General features: G+C 44.3%; 1 protein-coding gene across 4 annotated transcripts in view; it reads right to left on the bottom strand.

Annotated features, from left to right (window-relative positions):
• LOC140196863 (transcription factor COE3-like) overlaps positions 1–20,856 on the bottom strand; it is a 498,386-nt gene extending 477,530 nt beyond the window's left edge. For all 4 annotated transcript variants that reach the window (XM_072256750.1, XM_072256751.1, XM_072256752.1 and 1 more), the window contains exons 1-4: positions 20,294–20,856; positions 18,756–18,912; positions 18,220–18,283; positions 13,999–14,054 (exon numbers count right to left, since the gene is read on the bottom strand). In XM_072256750.1, coding sequence (XP_072112851.1) covers positions 13,999–14,054; positions 18,220–18,283; positions 18,756–18,912; positions 20,294–20,427 — 411 coding nt within the window. In that variant the 5' untranslated portion in view covers positions 20,428–20,856. The remainder of the gene's footprint in view (positions 1–13,998; positions 14,055–18,219; positions 18,284–18,755; positions 18,913–20,293) is intronic.
• Between the last annotated feature and the right edge of the window lie 322 nt (positions 20,857–21,178).

Here is a 21,178-nt window from a genome sequence, read left to right as displayed (position 1 = left end):
TCTCGAAAACCCCATCATCTCACGCAGACGGTTGAAGGGAGAAAAACTCTCCCTGCCATGAACCTCCAGCGCCGCAAACTTGCCGATACAGCACCCTGGAAGCACCCAACCACAGCCGACTCTTGAGTCCGTCCAAAAATTTCGAGCCTCTGACCAGCCCTCCGACACCGAGCACCGAGCACCATCTCTGCCGAGCGCTTCGACCCCGACCCCGGCAATAGGCAATAGGCAAAGCTGAGGATTTGGGGCCTTCCCCTCCAGAGATTCTCGATTGCACATTAGCAGCGGCAGCGAAGCAGGCATTTCAGAAGTTTCTCCAGATGTTCCTCCGTGCTTCTCACATCTGTCTCCATCAAATCAGGATTGTGCACAGTATCTACTTACAAAAATGATATCATTTTGGAGCGGCTGCGCACGCTGCGTCGCGCTGCCATCTTCTCCTCCCTTCTTAGGGGAGGGAGGGGAGAAACTATCCCTCCCCATCATGCTCAACATGGGTGCGCCCCATGGCTGCGTACTGAGCCCATTGCTGTACACTCTGCTCACATATGACTACAAGCCCAACCACCCGAGTAATCACATTGTCAAGTTTGCCGGTAACACGACAGTGGCGGGGCTCATCACCAACTGTGATGAGACAGCTACACAGAGGAGCTGGAAGAGTTCGAGGCTTGGTGCCAGGCAAATAGCCTGTTCCTCGATGTCAACAGGTTAAAGGAGAATGTTATCGACTTCAGGAGAACTTGCACCACTCACACCCTTCTTCATATCACCTGCATAGCTATGGAAACTGTGAGCAGTTTCAAACTCCTGCTAGTGCACATCTTGCACAACCTCTCATAGTCCCAGAACACATTCTACACAATCAAGAAAGCTCATCAAGGCCTGGTTTTGCTCCTATACGCTATGGTCTTATGGTTTCAGAGTTTTCTATTTTCTGCCTACTGGGAGGGCTGAAGAGAGAGAAAGTCCGGATTATCTTGGCGATTTTACCGAGCCGGTGATAAGTGTAGTCAGAGTCCATGGAGAGCAGTGCGTGCGCGCACAAACACACACACACACACACACACACACACACACACACAGCTAGAGGAATTCAGCAAGTCAAGAGCATCTATGGGGGGAGTAAACAGTTGACGATCATGAGACATTCATCAATCTTGATGACCGGTCTCAGCCCAAAGTATCAGCTGTTTATTCCTCTCCATAGTTGCTGCCTGACTTGCTGATTTCCTCCGGAATTGTGTGCATGTGTTACTAAAGATTTCTAGCAGCTGCAGAACCTCTTGGTCCATGGAGAGGAGGCTGGTTTTGGTGATGTGTTGAGCTGTGTATTCAACTCTCTGCAGTTTCTTGCAGCCTCAGGCAGAGCAGTTGCCATACTAAGCCATGATGCAACCGGATTTTTTTCTATAGCTCAGCAATAAAAACAATATTGAGGGCCAAAGAAGCACCTTGAATACACTTTCTACCTTGATTATACACAACAAAGCTTCCACAACCTTCTCTGGTAAACAATCCATTCTGGGTGAGGAAATTTCCTCTCAGATTAACCCTGTTAGATCTGGCTGCTGAATTGTTATTTTCTTGGCAGATTAACAATTAATTATCTCTTGTATTTTATGTAGTGTAGTTTTTATATGCACTTAAGTTAGCTATGCTTCCTAGTGGCCACAGTATGTTGTTCAGTGAGTTCCCTGGTGGTTAATCTGGTATGATTCTGGAAGCTTCTCTGATACTGCATTACTTAAATAAGGGCTTTCCAATTGGTTGACTCTTATCTACGAATTTGAATGGAATTTTTCTTGTCTATGTAATATTTAAGAGTTGACCACGAGGCCAGCGCCATTGTTTTGATTCTATCTTTCTATACTTAGCAAACCTCCACCAAAATTTAAAGTAAATTTATTTTCAAACTATGAGATTCATCTTCCTGCAGACAACTATGAAACAAAGAAACACCATGGAATCCATTCAAAGAAAAAATCAAACACCAAACATGCAAAAAAAAGAACAAATTGCGCAAACTGTCCATTTCAATTTCCTTTTGTTCTGTCAATGCTGAAAAAAACGATAATGAAGTACTTCTCAGGCTTTAAAAAGCATTGGTCCGACTGCACTTGGAGTATTGTGAGCAGTTTTGGGCCCCTTACCTAAGAAGGATGTGCTGGCATTGGAGAGGGTCCTGAGGGGATTCATGGGAATGATCCCAGGAATGAAGGCGTTGACATAGAAACCATAGAAACCATAGAAACTACAGCACAGAAACAGGCCTTTTGGCCCTTCTTGGCTGTGCCGAACCATTTTCTGCCTAGTCCCACTGACCTGCACACGGACCATATCCCTCCATACACCTCCCATCCATGTATCTGTCCAATTTAGTCTTAAATGTTAAAAAAGAACCCACATTTACCACCTCGTCTGGCAGCTCATTCCATACTCCCACCACTCTATGTGTGAAGAAGCCCCCCCTAATGTTCCCTTTAAACTTTTCCCCCCTCACACTTAACCCATGTCCTCTGGTTTTTTTCTCCCCTTGCCTCAATGGAAAAAGCCTGCTTGCATTCACTCTATCTATATCCATCATAATTTTATATACCTCTATCAAATCTCCCCTCATTCTTCTACGCTCCAGGGAATAAAGTCCTAACCTATTCAACCTTTCTCTGTAACTGAGTTTCTCAAGTCCCGGCAACATCCTTGTAAACCTTCTCTGCACTCTTTCAACCTTATTTATATCCTTCTCGTAATTTGGTGTCCAAAACTGAACACAATACTCCAGATTCGGCCTCACCAATGCCTTATACAACCTCATCATAACATTGCAGCTCTTATACTCAATACTTCGATTAATAAAGGCCAATGTACCAAAAGCTCTCTTTACGACCCTATCTACCTGTGACGACACTTTTAGGGAATTTTGTATCTGTATTCCCAGATCCCTCTATTCCACTGCACTCCTCAGTGCCTTACCATTAACCCTGTATGTTCTACGTTGGTTTGTCCTTCCAACGTGCAGTACCTCACACTTGTCAGTATTAATAGAAACCTATTAATAATCATATGAGGAGCATTTGATTGCTCTGGGCCTGTACTCACTGGAGTTTTAGATGTGGAAAGTCCTAGACAGAGCGGACATGGAAAGGATGTTTCCTATAGTTGGGAAGTCTAGGACCAGACAGCACAGCCTCAGAATAGAAGGATGTCCTTTTAGAACAGAGATGAGGAGGAATTTATTTAGCCAGATGGTGGTAAATCTGTGGAATTGTTTGTCACACAGAGGGCTGTAGGGGCAGAGTCACTGGATATATTTAAAGTGGAGATTGTTAAATTCTTGATTAGCAAGGCCATCAAAGGTTACAAGGAGAAAGCAGGAGAATGGGGTCATAGGAGACATGATGGAATGGCAGAGCAGTCACGATGGGCTGAACAACCTAATTCTGCTCCTGGGTTAAATGGTTTCATGGTCTGTTGCTTTTAAAGAATTTAATCTCCCTCATACCACAAAGGAATCAAACTGGTGAACTACCTTAGTTAATTTTATTAAGCTCATCAGTCACTCCAGAACTTTACTTTCTCCTATTTCTAGGAGATGGTCTGTGCCACGAAGACAAACAAGATATTCATTCAAAAACACGAAGAGATTCTGCAGATGCTGGAAATCAAGAGGAACAGGCCCAAAGTGCTAGAGGAACTCAGCAGGTCAGGCAGCATCTACAGAGAGGAATAAACAGTCGACGTTTCCAGCCGAGACCCTTCATCAGAACTGGAGAGGAAGATGGGAGAAACCAGAATACAAGCTGCAGGTGACAGGTGAAGCTAAATGAGGAGGGAGGTAGGTGGGTGGGGGAAGGTCATAGGTGGAAGAGGAAAAGGGCCAAAGAAGAAGGATTTTTTAATATAAACTCCGTACCCACATTATTAGGTACACCTGCAAATCTGCTCAAATCAGCCAATCATGTGGCAGCATGGTCAAGAGGTTCAGTTGGTCAAGCGATTCACTTCAGTAGATACACCTGTACACCTGCTCATTAATGGAAATATCTAATCAGCCAATCATGTGGCAGCAACTCCCTGCATAAAAGCACGCAGACATGGTCAAGAGGCTCAGTTGTTTTTCACACCAAACATCAGAATGGGGAAGAAATGTGATCTCAGTCACTTTGATTGTTGGAGCCTGACAGGGTGTTTGGTGTATCTCAGAAACTGCTGGTCTCCTGGGATTTTCATGCACAACCGTCTCTAGGGTTTACAGAGAATTGTGTGAAAAACAAAAAAAATCTAGTGAGTGGCAGTGGGTGAAAGTGCCTGAGAGGTCAGAGGAGAATAGCTAGACTGATTCAAGTTGACAGGAAACTCAAATAACCACGTGTTACAACAGTGATGTGCAGAAGAGCATCTCTGAATGTACAACACGTCGAAACTTGAAGTGGATGGGCTACACAACAGAAGACCATAAACTTACACTCAGTGGCCAATTCACTGGATACCTCCTGTCCTTAATAAAGTGTCCACTGAGTGTGTATATCAAACTACTCTTTGCTTATAATTTTAAAAATTTGTAAGAATAAACAGTGCAATAACTTTTCATTCTCACATTTATAGTCAATGCATTAAATAATATTCTATTGCATTCCTTAAAATCAATTGGACTATTGCCACTCATTTGGTCCCCCTGTGGTGGTCCACTACAATAATTGAGGGTCTTCCTCACCCAAACTGGCCCCTCCCTCGCCAGTAGCAGAAGAACCCTATAATGTGGTCCGGCTGCACCAAGCTTCAGTGCATCCCTCAGCACGTACTCCTGCACCCCAGCTTCGTTCCTCTACGGACATCTCAATGTGCTGGTAGAACAACAAGTTTCAGGCAAAAGACAGAACAAAAGGGAATTTGATAGGATTGATATTCATTCAACCACTCTGCAATTTCTTTTTCTCAAATATAAGTTTCTTCCCTCAGTCTGTGAGTGACTCCATTTAACTGATCATTCCTCTGTGATATATAGAGTCATAGAACACTGCAGCACAGAAGCAGGCCATTCAGCCCATCTTGTCCATGCTGAATTAATCATCTGCCCAGTCCCATGGACTTGCACCCGGACCATGTACCAACCCAAATTTCTCTTAAATGTTGCAATTGAAGCCAAATCCGCCAATTCCGCTGGCAGTTCGTTTCGCTCAGTCACCACTCACTGAGTGAAGAAGTTCCCCTTCAAGTTCCCCTTAAATATTTCACCTTTCACTCATCACCCATGACCTCCAGTTCTAGTCTCACCCAACCTCAGTGGAAAAAGCCTGCTTGCGTTTATCTATTTATACTCATCATAATTTTGTATAGCTCTATCAAATCTCTCCCCATACTCTATACTCCAGTGACTGTAAGACCATAAGACCAAGGAGCAGAATTGGGCCATTCGGCCCATCAAGTATGTTCTACCATTTCATCGTGGCTGATCTATTTCCCTCTCAACCCCATTCTCCTGCCATCTCCCAATAACATTTCACACTCTGACTAATCAAGAACCTATCAATCTCTTCCTTAAATAAACCTCCATATCCACCTGTGGCAATGAATTCCACAAATTCACCACCCTCTGGCTAAAGAAATTTCTCCTCATCTCTGTTCTAAATGGACGCCCTCTATTTTGATGCTGTGCTTTCTAGTCCTCGACTCCCCCAAAGGAAACATCCTCTTTACATCCACTCTAACGAAGCTTTTCAACATTCGATAGCTTTCAATGAAATTCCCCGCCATCCTTCTAAATTCATCCAAGTACAGGCCCAAGGGCTTCAATCGCTGCTCATATGATAACCCTTTCATTCTCATGAACCTCCTCTGAACCCTCTCCAATATCAGCACATCCTTTCTTAAATAATGGGCCCAAAACTGCTCACAATATTACAAGTGAGACCTCACCAGTGCCTTATAAACCCTCAACATTACATCCTTGCTTTTATATTCAAGTCCTCTCAAAATGAATGCTAAAATTGGATTCACCTTCCTCACCACTGATTCAACCTGAAAATTAATCTTTAAGAAATCCTGCACGAGACCTCCCAAGTCCCTTGGCACCTTGGATTTTCGAAGTTTCTTCCTGTTTAGAAAATAGTCAATGCTTTGTCTATGAATATGTTTAGAAGGCACTGTAAACAAAAAAGATTTTGCAGATGCTGGAAATCCAGAGTAACACACAAAGTGCTGGAGGAACTCAACAGGTCAGGCAGCGTCTATGGAGAAGAATTAAGTCTCCTTAACGATGATCCTAGTGATGGGTCTCGGCCCAAAACGGCAACTGTTAATTCCTATCCATAGATGCTGCCTGCCCTGCTGAGTTTCTCCAGCAATTTGTGTGTGTTACCATAGAAGGTATTGCTCAGTTTGTTTCTTTCTGGATTTCTCATCCAGTTTCCCATTTCCTCAGTCTCCCTTTGCGAAATTCTGAAATCCTCAAGCCCACTGCTTTTTTGGTACTTTTAAAGCTATCTCCTTTGATTAAATATTATTTTGATCTTTTATTTATAGTTAGAGAGATACAGAAGAGATGCCACAGGTGAATTCTTTACGCAGAGTGGTGAGTGCGTGGAATGGGCTGCCGGCAACGGTGGTGGAAGCGGATATGATAGGGTCTTTTAAGAGACTCCTGGATAGGTACATGGAGCTCAGAAAAAGAGAGGTAACCCTAGGTAATTTCTAAGGTAAGGACATGTTCGGCACAGCTTTGTGGCCCGAAGGGCCTGTATTGTGCTGTAGGTTTTCTATGTTTCTAAGTTAAGGCAGCACCATTTTCCCAAATATATTCTTTGTAACCCATGTATTTATTCATTATCCTCAGACGTTTCCACAGCCAAACACCTTCATCATCTGCTATGTTTATCGTATCATTTTCTTTTATTGAGAGACACAGTAACAGGCCCTTACAGCCCAACGAGCCTGTGCTGCTCAATTAAGCCCTTGTGACCAATTGGGATGTGTGAGGAAGTGGAAGCACCCGGCGGATATCCACATGGTCACGGGAAGAACATACAAACCCCTTACAGGCAGTGGTGGGAATTGAACCCGGGGCTCGGGTGCTGCCGTTTCAATTTAAGATTAAAAGCAATCTTCACATAAAATGTTACATTATGATTAAATCCCCTTAATTACCAACAACTATCAGATTATTAGGTAATCTTGTTTCATTGCATAAGGAGGAGCTTAGGAGGGTTAATGGCGCCTAACGGCGACTCCTTCGTTTGCATCTTCGGAAACAGCTCTATTTCCATCTTCAATATCTCTATTTTTCCCTTTCAGGGTTCTCTTGACCTGGAGTTACACGCTGACTATGGTTCTTTGAGGGAATGGGACCTGCTCTCAGGGTTTCGCGACCGGCCGTTATTGGGCACACCAAGGGCTCAGCCTAAGAGCTCAGCTCATCTTCAGAGGGCCAAGATCTCATGGCTCTGGAGACGGGCGAATTGAAGGTCAGTGTCTGGGCAGATCGGTGTGTCATGGGAGATGGAAGATCTAAGGCTGTGTGCCCAGAGACCTGAGACCTTTGGGGATAGAGCTTGGAAAAAGCAACACAATGGACTTTTAACATTGTAAACCGGCGAGCTGTTTGTTATGTCCCCCCTCTCACTGTGAAACAGAGACATATCTTTCTCCCTTGTTAGGGAGAGAGAGAGCCTGTGGTATGTTGAATACCAGGTGAGCGAGCAGTCATTGGAGTACTGCAAGTCTGTGTCTTTGCTGTTGCTTTGCTCACGCTTGAGTGCTCAGTGGCGGGTGCCGATGCTTTTTTTGCTGGTAGGGGGAGGGGGGATTGTTGCTTGTTGCTGCTTACGCGCGGGAGGATGGGGAGCTTGGGAGGACTTTGGGGTTCTAACATTTAACTGTCATTCATTCTTTGGGCTCACCTCTGTTTTCACGGATGGATGTGAAGAAAAAGCATTTCAGGATGTATATTGTATACATTTCTCTGACATTAAATGTACCTTTGAAACCTTTGAGACAGTAAGATATAGTAGGAGAATTAGGCCATTTGATCCATTGAGTCTGCTCTGCCATTGCATCATGGCTGATTTATTATCCCTCTCAACCCTATTCTCCTCACTTCTCCCCGTAACTTTTGATGCCCTTACTAATTAAGGACCTATCTACCTCCGCTGCAAGTATACCCAATGACTCATCCTCTACAGCAGTCTGTGGCTATGAATTCCACAGACTCACCACACTCTAGCTAAAGAAATTCCTCCTCACCTCCTTGCATTCTGAAGCTGTGCCCTCTGGTCCAAGACTCTCCACTATATGAGCATCCTCTCCATGTCCACTATCCAGGCCTTTCAATGTTAGATAGGTTTCAATGAGATCCTCCCCGCCCCCCTACCATCGTTCTTCTAAACTCCAGTGAGTACAGGCCCAGAGTCATCAAACACTCCTCAACACTGATGATGAAATATCCTTTTCCCTATTTAGTTTACCACCGACGGATACTGAAGACTGCCTCTTATACACGCCACAATTTTGTCCCCACAATATTCTATGAATTTGTTTTGCTTAGTCAAAACGTAGATGAAAGTTCCTTCTAATTATTTGATTACCCTCATTCCTGCACCTCAAATTTGCTAATTTCAAAGTTCAAAGTAAATTTATTATCAAAGTATATATATATGTCAACATATATTATATTAGTTAATTAGATTAATTAGATTCAACTTTTTTGTCATTGTGCCGACACAAAGCTAATGAAATGCAGTTAGCATCTAACCAGAAATGCAAAGAGTAGTGTTATTTACAAAATAACTGTGAATAAAAAGTAAGTGCTACAGCACACAAATATAAAAGTACTGAGACAGTACAATATGGGTGCAATACTGCTTAGCGCTGTGATGTGAGGTTCAGCAGGGTCACAGCCTCAGGGAAGAAGCTCTTCCTGTGCCTGCTAGTGCAGGAGTGGAGGCTCCTGTAGCGCCTACCGGATGGGAAGAGAGTAAAAAGTCCATGATTAGGGTGAGATGCATCCTTGATAATGCTTTTCGCGCTGCCCAGGCAGCATTTATGGTAGACGTTCTCAATGGTGGACAATTGGGTACCGATAATCCACTGGACAGTTTTCACCACACGCTGGAGTGCTCTGCGGTCCGATACGGGACAATTGCTGTACCACACTGAGATGCAGTTGGTGAGTATGCTCTCAATGGTACAGCAGTAAAATATGACCCTGAGATTCATTTTCTTATAGGCATACTCAATAAATCCATAATAGAATAATAACCATAATACAAATGTTTGTAGAATCAACGAAAAACCACACCAACTTGGGTTTTCAACAAGAGTGCAAAAGACAACAAACTGTGCAAATACAAAAAGAATGAAATAATAATAAATAAGTAATAAATAAATATCAAGAACATCAGATGAAGACTCCTTGAAAGTGAGTCCGGTGGTTGTGGGAATACTTCAATGATGGGGAAAGTGAAGTTGAATGAAATTATCCCCTCTGGTTGAACAGCCTGATGGCTGAGAGGTAGTAACTGCTTCTGAACCTGGTGGTGTGAGTTCTGAGGCTGTCACTATGGGTTATATGTCTAAACACAATCCTACCAACATTTCTTGCCTTTTCCTATACCTTAACTTCACCCAGACCGATTCTATGGAGGGACCGTGCTCAGGCTCCTGCTTACATCAATGATACTAAGATGAGAGTTTCAAGTTTCTAGGGATGATCACAAAACGCCCGACCTGGTTCACCACATAGACACCATGAACAGGAAAGCTTACCAGTGCCTCCACTTCCCCAGGAGGCTCAGGAAATTTGGCACGTCCCCTATGAACCCCACCAATTTTATAGTTGCAGTACGGAAAGCATCATATCAGGGTGAATCACCACTTGCGAGAGCAACTACTCTCCCCATGACTGCAAGAAACTGCAAAGAGTTGAGTACGCAGCTCAGCACATCATGGAAATCAGCCTCCACTCCGCTCCTACACTTCCTTCTGTCGCAACAAAGCAAAAGATATAATTAAAGACTCCACCCACCTCTTCGATCAAGCAGAAGATACAAAGGCCTGAAAGCATGTGCCACCAGAGTTAAGGACAGCTCCCTGATGTTATAAGGCTATTGTACAGTCATGCAGTACAATAAGATGAACTGCCGTCCTCACACTCTACATCATTATGACATTGTACCTTTTTGTCTATGTGCATTGCACTCTGCATTGTGATATTTATTATGCACTCTTATTGTTTTCCCTTTGTACTATCTCAATGTACTTCTGAATACAGATGATCTGTATAGACACTATGAAAGATAGGTTTGTCACTGTATCTCAGAACAACCTTTCCCTCAACATCATATAGTCATACAGCACTACAACACAGAAACAAGCCCTTCGTTCCATCTAGTCCAGGCTGGACTTTAATTCAGTCTAGGTTGCAACTTGACCATAAACCCTCCCATTCATGTACTTATCCAACTTCTCCTAACTGTTGAAATCAAACCCACATCCACCACTTCCACTGGCAGTTCATTCCACAATCGTACCCACCCTCTCTGAGTGAAGAAATTACCCCCATTTCCCTTTAAGCATTTCACCTTTTACCCTTAACATCATGGACAAGAGAGCTAGTTCTAGAGTCACCCAACCTCAGTGGAAAAAGCCTGCTTGCATTTACCCTATCTATATGCCTCATAATTTTGTATACCTCTAACAAAACTCCCTACATTCCTCTATGTTCTAAGGAATAAAGTCCTAACGTATTCATCCTTTCCCTGTAACTCAGGTGCTTAAGAACCTACAAAATCCTTGTAACTTTCCTCTGTACTATAAGACCATAAGCCACAGCAGCAGAAGTAGGACATTCGGCCCATCGAGTCTGCTCAATCATGGGCTGATCCAATTCTTCCAGTCATCCCCAATCCCCTGCCTTCACCCCATACCCTTTGATGCCCTGGATAATCAAGAACCTATCTATTTCTGTCTTAAATGCACCCAATGACTTGAGCTCCACAGCCGCTCATGACAACAAATTCCACAGATTTGCCACCTTCTGACTAAAGTAATTTCTCCACATCTCAGTTCTAAAAGGACGTCCTTCAATCATGAAGTCATGCCCTCTTGTCCTAGACTCCCCTACCATGGGAAATAACTTTGCCATATCTAATCTGTTCAGGCCTTTTAACATTCAGAGTGTTTCTATGAGATCCTCCCTCATTCTCCTGAACTCTAGGGAATACAGCCCAAGAGCTGCTCATACAATAACCCTTTCATTCCTGGAATCATTCTCGTGAATCTTCTCTGAACCCTCTCCAATGTCAGTGTATCCTTTCTAAAATAAGGAGCCCAAAATTGCACACAATACTCCAAGTGTGGTCTCACGAGTGCCTTATAGAGTCTCAACATCACGTCCCTGCTCTTATATTCTATACTTCTAGAAATGAATGTCAACATTGCAGTCACCTTCTTCACCATTGACTCAACCTGGAGGTTAACCTTTAGGATATCCTGCACAAGGACTCCCAAGTCCGTTGCATCTCTGCACTTTGAATTCTCTCCCCATCTAAATAATAGTCTGCCCATTTATTTCTTTCACCAAAGTGCATGACCATACACTTTCCAACATTATATTTCATTACTCTTTCAATACTTTTCCTGTAGGTAGGTGACCAGAAATGCACACAATACTTCAAGTTAAGGCTCACCAATGTCTTATGCAACATCATCATAGCATCCCAACCGCTGACCTCAGTATTTTGATCTGTGAAGGCCAAGGTGCCAAAACCACCGTGTCCCAACCACATTGACCTCATATCTCACCAAAGCCTATACTTCCTCAGGAGGCTAAAGAAAATCGGGATGTCCCCGCCAATCCTTATTATTTTTAATTGATGCACCATAGATAGTCTGCCTAGATGCATAATGGCTTCACGTGGTAATTTCTCTCCACATGACTGCAAGAAACTGCAGAGAGCTGTGGACGCAGCTGAGCACATCACAGGAACCAGCCTCGCATTTATGCTGAACAAGAGAAAAATCTGCAGATACAAGAAATCAAAGCAATACACTCAAAATGCTGGAGGAACTCAGCAGGCCAGGCAGCATCTGTGGAGAAGAGTAAACAGTCGACATTCGGACCAAGATCCTTCATCAGGATTCCCAGCGACACTCAGTGGCCACTTTATTAAGTACAGTAGGTACCTAATAAAGTGGCCACTAAGTGCAAGCTACATAAGTAACTGTTGGGTTTCAAAGACATTCATTCCAATCTGTTAAGAAAAACATTACACTTGAAGTGCTGATATTTCCTCACTTTTTGTTGACCCCTAAATTGGAAATGCAAGGCCAATTAAATCTCCACACACTTGCATTCAAGCCCAGTGTTAACGAACACAACCGTCAGGAAACAAACCCCCGATCAATTGTTGCACAAACATTCCCTGATTAGCAACAGATATGGCTGCTTCCAATACATCCAATCGGTTCTAATTTGCGTGCAGTGAAACAGCAGAAACTGTAGCAAGATGCCTCGCACCACACTGCAGCACTGCGGCAAAGCTGTGCCTCAGTGTATGAGGCGCCCTTGGGGGAAGAGGATGGTGATGTTGGCAATGAGGTAATGCCAGGAGAATACTCCCAAAGTCAAAACTAATGTCAGTGAGAACAATAATGCACGCATCTCACAGCCACTGAATAGCAACAGATACAAAAATCTAGCCGACAAACAATTCAATACTTCTCTGCGTCGTGCTGATGCTATTAATAACTAATCAAAATGGACGCATCGCACAGTCAACACTGGTCCACGATGATTATGTTACACCAAGCTCATTTCAAGATATTAATCTGGTTTGAAACATTGATCGAACAGTTAAGGGGTTGGAAAGAACTAATCCCTGTGGAAAACAGCAAGTTTCATGACATATGCCAGTGATATTAAACCTGATTCTGAACTCTGTCTTACAAGGCAGCTGGGGTTGAGAATTAGATTCAGTGAGAAGCGTGGAGTCCTCAGAAGGCCCACATCAGCTAAACAATCAGATATTTGCGGTGGGGTAGCTGAAGTGATCTCGGGATCTCTGGATAAAAGTTTGAATCCCTGAGCAGCAATTCATTTAATTAATGCACAGAAAACTCTGGATGAACTCGGCTGGTATCTTTGGGGGAAATTGAACAGTCGACATTTTGGGCTGAGACCCTTCATCGGTTCATTTGATTAAACAAGTTCCAGAATAAAGGGTTTGTATCAGTAGTGACGACTGCGAAAGGACCAAGATGAGGTAAAAGTGCAGGGCACCACAGTAACCTAGCAGTTAGAACAAGACCAACGCAGTGCAGGACGACTCGATTACACTATCCATAAGGAGTCTGTACATTCTCCCCGTGAACCGCATGGATTTCCTCCGGGTGCTCCAGTTTCCTCACACAGTCCAAAGGCATAACGATAATTGGTCATTGTAAATATCCTGTGATCAGACTAGGGTTAAATAGGCGGGTTGTTGGACCAGAAGGGCCTGTTCTGTACTGTATCTCTAAATAAGTAGAAATTATCCTTCGGGATAGGAAGTGTGTCCTAGATACCTGGCGTGGCTTTAGACGCCATTGTAATGTGATTATTTATTTACTGATATACAGCACAGAATAGGACCTTCCAGCTCTTCAAGCCACACTGCCAAGCAATCCTAGCCTAATCATGGGACAATTTACAGAACCAATTAATCTACAAACTGGTACATCTTTGGAATGTGGGAGGAAACTGGGGCACCCAGAGGAAACCCATGTGGTCACGGGTAGATCGTACAAACTCCTTACAGGCAGCGACGGGAATTGAACCCTGGTCTCCTGGACCATAAAGCATTGTGCCAATCACTATGATACTGTGCTGCCCCATATTATTGTACATCCACTCAGTCCAGGGTAGCTGATGATTGGCAGCAAACACTGGGTGTTACACTATTGACAAGTCCTATCAACGAACATAGACATTAAAATAAAACACATCTGATGCTGCATAGTCCCTACCTGTTTGGTCATTGAGTCTATCAGCCGCACGAATAAATCCTGTTCTGTTCGTATTCCTTTGTGGGAAGCCAGGGGGAGGAGAGAATAAAAACAGATTAATATGAATGTTTATACTGGAACTTTTACACTACACAGAGTCATAGAACCCTACAACACAGAAACAGGCCCTTCAGCCCATCTAGTTGCTTCTGAACTATTAATCTGCCTAGTCCCATCAACCTGCACCCGGACCATAGCCCTCCATACCCCTCTCATCTATGTACCTACCCACACTTCTCTTAAACACAACAGTTCATAAACAGACCCTTCAGCCCATCTCGACCCTGCCAAACTGCCTAGTCCCATTGACCTGCACCTGGACCATGGTCCTCCATACGCCTCCCATCTGTTACCTGCCCAAACTTCTCTTACATGTTGAAATCAAACCCGCATCCACCACTTCCAGTGGCAGCTTGTTCCACACTCTCACCTCTCCCTGAGTGAAGAACTTCCCCCTCATGGCCCCATTAAACAGTTCACCTTTCACCTTTAACCCATGACTTTTAGTTTCTCACAACCGCAGTGGGAAAAGTCTGCTGGCATTTACCCTGTCTATATCACTCATAAAGACAGAACTAACTTCTCTACCAGACAGTGAAGTAGACATCTATTACAATACCTAAGAGTTATGGGACATAGAACACTATAGCACAGAAACAGGTCCTTCGGCCCATCTAGTCCATGCCAAACTATTACTCTGCCTAGCCTCATCGACCTGCACTTCTATTTTGATATTACAAATGAAGTTTGCAGAAAACTGTAACCGAAATTGGTGAACCCTCACAGAAATTTCAGCAAAAACCACCTCATATTTGGACGTCAAAGCAACTTGCTTTTTGAAGTACTAGCATCCAAATATTTACCTATCCAAACCTTAATTAGAACAGATGGACAAGTCCCTGTTAGATACTGCCAGGGGTGGTGGTAGAGGTAGATACATTAGGGCCACTTAAGAAAGTCTTCGATAGGTAAATCCTTCAAGAGGACCACAGCCTTGCTGTGGTTTGGAGGTTTGTGTGCCTCAATGGCCCAGAGAGCTATGCTGGCTGGTGCCAGGGCTTTATGTATGGTCACCCATGCCAATCAGGTCAAAAGGTAGAGAATGGACTTGGGGTGGTCCACCTGTCCTCCAGGTTTGTAGATTCAGCTCAGGGCTAACAACCTTGACTGGTAGTACAAAGTCGGTATGGAAACAGCAATGAAGAATCCTATCTCTGTGTGCGATGGTATTCCTGAGTCTTCACCCGGGACTTGCATGACTGACAGTAGCGAAAGCCGAGAGGAAGCTACTGCCATGATGAAGGAATGCCTGAACCCACTAGAGATGGAGGACCTTCACTGCTGCCCTAAATGCCAGCGGCATAACAGGCAGTAAGTAGATAGGCACATGGATGAGAGTGAAATGGAGGGCTATGCAGGAGGGAAGATTGACACTAGGTTAAAAGGACATCACGACAGCGTGATGGTTAGCACAACACTTCACAGCGTCAGTGACACAGGTTCAATTCCCGCCACTGCCTGTAAGGAGTTTGTACATTCTCTCTGTGACCGCATGGGTTTCCTCCGGGTACTCTGGTTTCCTCCCACAGTCCAAAGACGTAAGGATTAGTAGGTTAATTAGTCACATGGGTGTAATTAGGTAGTTCAGGCTCGTTGGGCTGAAGGGCCGGTTACTGTGCGGTATCTCTAAAAAAAACATGGTGTGGCCAAAGGGTTTGTACTGTGCTGTAACGTTCCATCCTCTGGGTTACTTTGTTCAGTTAACCTTTATTGTTCTGTCCCTCTCTCTTCCATTTCTTTCCACTTCCTTTAACTTTATTTATCTTCCAAATCGGTTATAACGTTGCCTTTCTATGGTCTCTTACCCCTTCAACAAAACCTCGTGAACCAAAGCTGCCTCCCAGCCCGGTCAAACAAAATAATTTTTTTAATAAAACGCAATACCCGCAGAAATATGACAATTCCTCCCCCTGTGTCGGTGGTTCTACTTCATAACTAACTGGAGGTTGGATCAAAGTAGTCAGAACGCAACCTCAGCCAACAGGCCCTCCGCTGTAGGTTAATAGATCAGATTTGCAAGAGATTCTACAGGTGCTGGAAATCCCAAGTAACACGCACACAAAGACTGCCGTTGGAACTCAGCAGGTCAGGTAATGGAAGGGAATAAAGAGCCGGTGTTTCAAGCCGAGATCCGTTATCAGGACCTGCGGAGTTAGCCCAGTATGTTGTCTGTGTTACGTTAGATCACGCAACGAGCTGAATGTGAACCCTCTGCGAGAAGGCATGCGTTGGTTACTGTCTTCGCAATGAGGCACAACCGAAAACGAATCTCAAAGTAGCATATGGTAACACACACGTACTTTGATAATAAATATACTTTGAACTTTGACTTGTTAATAACGCGGAACCCAGCATCGGCTCCGTGCGGATCATTATCGTCTGTGCGGGGAATAAGGTTATGAAACGGTGAATAATTCCTGCAGGACCCGGGAAACGTACACCGCCAAACAAAAATCAGAGTTAAAGACGCTATTCTTGGTCATAAATACAAAAGCGCTCAGTAGGTCAGAGACTGAATGTGTTGGGAGAAACGGCAGCGTGGAGGTTAGCGTATCCGTATTACAGCGCGGGTAACAAAGGTTCGATTCCCGCCACTATCCGTAAGGAGTTTGGACGTTCTCCTGTGACCGTGGGGGTTTCCTCCGGGTGCTCCGGTTTCCTCACACATTCCAAAGAAGTGCGGGTTAGAAGCTAAATTTGTCACATGGGTGTAATCGGACGGCACGCCGTCGTTGCGCCGGATGGGCCTGTAACCTTGTTGTATCTCTGAATAAAATTAAAAATTAGTCATTTCAGGTCAGCCTCCGTCAGTAAACAACTGTTGTCGTTTTGGATCTCCGATCTGAAACGTTAACTGCATTTCTCTCTACAGATGCTGCCTGATCTGTTACTTCCATCTTTTCTTCTGCTTTTATGAAAGTTATGACGCATCTCCCTCACACAACTGGGCGCAGCAACGGCGGTTTAAATGTGTTTAGCAAATTCCCGCCGACCGTTTGAACTGCAGAAAGCCGTAGACACAGTCAGGTCGATCATGGGCACCAGCCTCCCTAGCATCGAGGACATCTTCAAAACGCAAATACTTCAAAAAGATGGAATCCACCATAACGGACCCCCATCACCCAGGGCATGCCTTCTTCGGATTGCTACCATCAAGAAAGAGATACAACAGCCTAAAGACACACACTCAGTGTTTTAGAAACAGCTTTTCCCCCTCCGCCATCAGATTTCTGAATGAACAAATATCCCATGCGCACTTTCTCACTATTTTATTCTTTTTTAAAACTCTCTCTTTGCGCTACTTATTTTATTTATAAAACTAGAATTTATATTACAAAAGGAAATATATATTTCTTACAGTAATTTATAGCTTTTATTATTATGTATTACAGTGTACAACTGCCGCAAAACAACAGATTTCACGACTAGTTTTACAATGAAGCTTTTATATATAAAATATATGTGGCAACGTACAGTTTCAGAAATTTGAGATAAACTTTAAATATAATTTTAATTTGTTCTTCTTGCTGAATGTATTTAACAGAATAAATATTTAAATAGCCTCAATACATGTGTCAAATTACATGAGAAAGCTTCCAAAAAACTTATAAGAATGCATATAATAGAAATAGTAGCAAAGTTCTGTGCATAACTTTTACGATGTTACGCTTGTAATTAAACATACTTTTCTCACTTTCTACAAGTCGCTGGATTTAAAAAGACGCGAATATTTGCCGTTTTGAAAAACACTTTGAGTCTGTGTAAACATGGTGCTCATATCGGTGCCGGGCGCTAAGTAGAAACACCGGTTTTGAGGGACATTGTTACCTTCCTAGACCGGAGCATGTTTATTTTTTAATATTTATTGTGCATTCTTCCTTCTTAAGTACAATAGTAATTTGTTTAGTGTATGTTGAACTGTTTTAAGAAAGAAACACCACACAGATATCAGGGAACATGAGAATTATTGGGTAAGATGCGTGCTGCGCTTAGCTGTAAGCAATCCCGCTTCGAAAAAAAGAAACAAAACGACGGAAGGGTTTTACTACATACAAGTAAAAAGGCTGAAATATTTGCGCTGGGAGTTTGAGGAGCTCAACAGTGTTTGGCTGCGATTCTTACCGTTACTGTACAGAAGCTGTAATCTGTAGTGAACGCCGTTGTTCGTCTTCTCCCCGTTCTGCTCCTGCGGAAAAGGAATTACCTGTAACTATGATTTAAATGCAAGACGGACAGCGCAATGCAACTTTGCATTTTCTTGAGTTCTATTCTTTCAAAAACAAAATTAAAACTGTCCGAAAAAAATTGCGGTTGTAGAGTTTGCTCAGGTTTTTTTTCGCCCACAGAATAAGGGGGAGAATGACATGGGTAGCGACCAGTTTGAGCAGAATTCTGATCTCGGCGGCTGAAGGGTGTCGAACATTAAAACGGAGGAAACTTCAGGGTGAGAAGGTAGAAAGAGGGCTGAGCGTGGGAGATAAAGGGATGGGGTAGAGTTTAAAGGGAGGCTGAGGAAATGAGAGGCAACAAAAAGGGCAAGGGGTGTAAATGTAATTAAGATTAACGACCCGGGAATTTAACGTGGCTGGGCGAGGAGCTGGCATGGAAGGGCAAAAAAAGACGAGGCGAATTTGAAAGAACCGTTATATGAAACTTACTTTTTCCTTCTCTACAAAGTCCACAAAAGCGGTCCTCTCGATCTCCACGGGTTGCCCTTGTCTGTCGTAGAGAGCCAGTACGAAGTGGAAAAAGTTGGACTTGCGGAGATTGGAGGGCGGCTGCTTCTCAAAGTGTGACCGGGCCAAGCCTACCCCACTGCGGGCACAGAACGGCAACACACCCGCCGATTACTAAAGCAATGCACGGCGCAACTCGGACTGACCGTTACACCGAACTCATCGAGGGAATGGATACAGTTACGACCTCGGCGGCGGAAGAGATGGAACAGTTCTTTATCTTTGTAACACAATATGGTTTTGCATTAAATGAAATTAACATCTTGTTCTTTATGGATGTTGATTTGAATTCTCAATTATACCCCTTACCGCACAGTTAAGTAGCGAATAAAGGAGCTTTATTAATCAAGTGTTCGGAAGTACACCGAGGTAAATTGAAATATCAAACTAGTATAATTTCGCAAATCAGGGGTATATCGTCCTTTCTACATTCGGAGCGCAGTGTATTCAGAGCCAGCGACTGCGGGAGAAAGACGGGACACACACTGAGAGAGAATACTTTAGAAAAGGGTTTGGAAACTTTACACTCTTTGCATTATGTCGACGTGATGTGTAAATGGATGTGCTTGTGCAGAATGAGATCGGTCGGAAAAAAATAGGAAGAAAATAATGGCCAGTGAAAACTATCTCTAATGTACCAGGTTCTCGTCACGTTATAGTTGTTTATTCCAATTTACAGTCGGCGAAGGCTGGCGAGCTGAGAGAAGTTTTAGAAACGGACCCAGGGTGAGTGGGCGAGTTCTGTACCAAAGTTGAAATTCCTAATTCCTCTCTCAGACGGGGTGGGAAGGGGGCGAAATGAACGAACGAGAAATGTAAATAGAAAGAGAGCGGGAGGTGGACAGAGAGATAAAGAACAGAACAATATAGGCAGAACAATATAGGAACAGAACAATATAGATGGGAAGTGGGAAAATTAGAGGGAAATAAAATCAGAGAGAGAGAGGGAGGGACGTAAAAATGAAAAGATAAACAGAGCGAGAGGAGATTTTTTAAAAGAGTGCAAAGAGATCGGCTCAATAAAAAGAGGCAGGGAAAAAGAGAATGTCGGACAAAGCAACTTGACGGGGGTGGGGGCATATTTAATTCATTTTATCTTCAGCTCTCTGAAAGATCGAGATATTCCCTCTCTATCTCTCTGTCTCCCGCTCTCTCGCTCTCTCTCTCTCTCTCACACACACACACACACACACACACACACACACACAGAGAGAGAGAGAGAGAGAGAGAGACAGACAGACAGACAGACAGACAGAGACAGAGAGACACAGAGCAAAGTCCCATCCGGAGAGTACGAGGGCCAGTAATCCAGGACTCGTCGTCAACCCGTACACATGGGGCAACGGCAGGAATTGAAGCCAGCATTCCCAGCCACACAATCAACCCCTCACCTCACATTCTCCCCCCCCCCCCCCCCCCGCCGTGGTGCCCCACCGACGAAAGAGAGAGCCCGCACTAACCTCTGGGCTGCTGTGTTGGCGTCCAGTATCCCGCCGGACTGAATCCAGGAGCGAACGGGATTCATCCCGGCAACCAAAGGTTCCTCCTTCATGTTTAAACCACCTCTCGGCATGTTCTCCTGAAGGGTAAACATTAAGCCAGCCTTCGTGTCTGCCTGCCTGCCGTCCTGTGTACGGCTTCCAGGAGAGCCGTAGTAGTTATTATGTGAGTGTATGTGAATTTGTTTGGTGTGTTCTGTGTCGCTGCCAGTCCACGCTGCCGTCCCCACAGATATCCCCCGAGCAAGCGGCTGATGTAAGAGAAGGAGAGGAGAGAGAGAGTTGCGCTTGAGATTAGTCTCCCCTCCTCGGCTCTCAATGAGAGGTGAACATGTTGGCTTTTGGAAGCGCTATCTTCTCATTCAGCAGCGCGAAGTTGCATCCGACACCGCCGGTGTGAGCCACAGAGAGAGGGATGGAGGAAGCAAAGCGGGTTTTCAGATCCTGAAAGCAACGCTACGGAGAGGGAGTTATCCATATAACGATCCAAAGATTGAGGAAAGCTTTTTCCTTTCCTGCATGCCTTCCCCCCTCCCTCCCTCTCCACCCCACCTACTCCCCTACCCCGGGGGAGAATGGCGTGGTTTGCAGTTCAGCGATTGTCTCCTATCCCCTCTCTTTCTCTGTCCCCCCTCCCCTCCCCTCCCTCCCTCCCTCCCTCCCCGACTCTTTGTGACTCTGCTATCCCAAAGGAATGCACCTTCTCTTGGGCTTGCAAGTTGCCAACTCTCCCTCCCTCCCACCCACCCACCCAAGAGCTGGAGGGGGGGGGCGAGCTAGTGGAAGGGATAGGGAGGAGGTGGAAGATCCGGGGGGGTGTGGTTTCCATTCCAAATAAGGGCACCC

The sequence above is a fragment of the Mobula birostris genome, chromosome 4 (genome assembly GCF_030028105.1).
Source record: "Mobula birostris isolate sMobBir1 chromosome 4, sMobBir1.hap1, whole genome shotgun sequence".
NCBI classification, from domain to species: domain Eukaryota; kingdom Metazoa; phylum Chordata; class Chondrichthyes; order Myliobatiformes; family Myliobatidae; genus Mobula; species Mobula birostris.
This window is presented reverse-complemented; position numbering and strand designations above follow the sequence as displayed.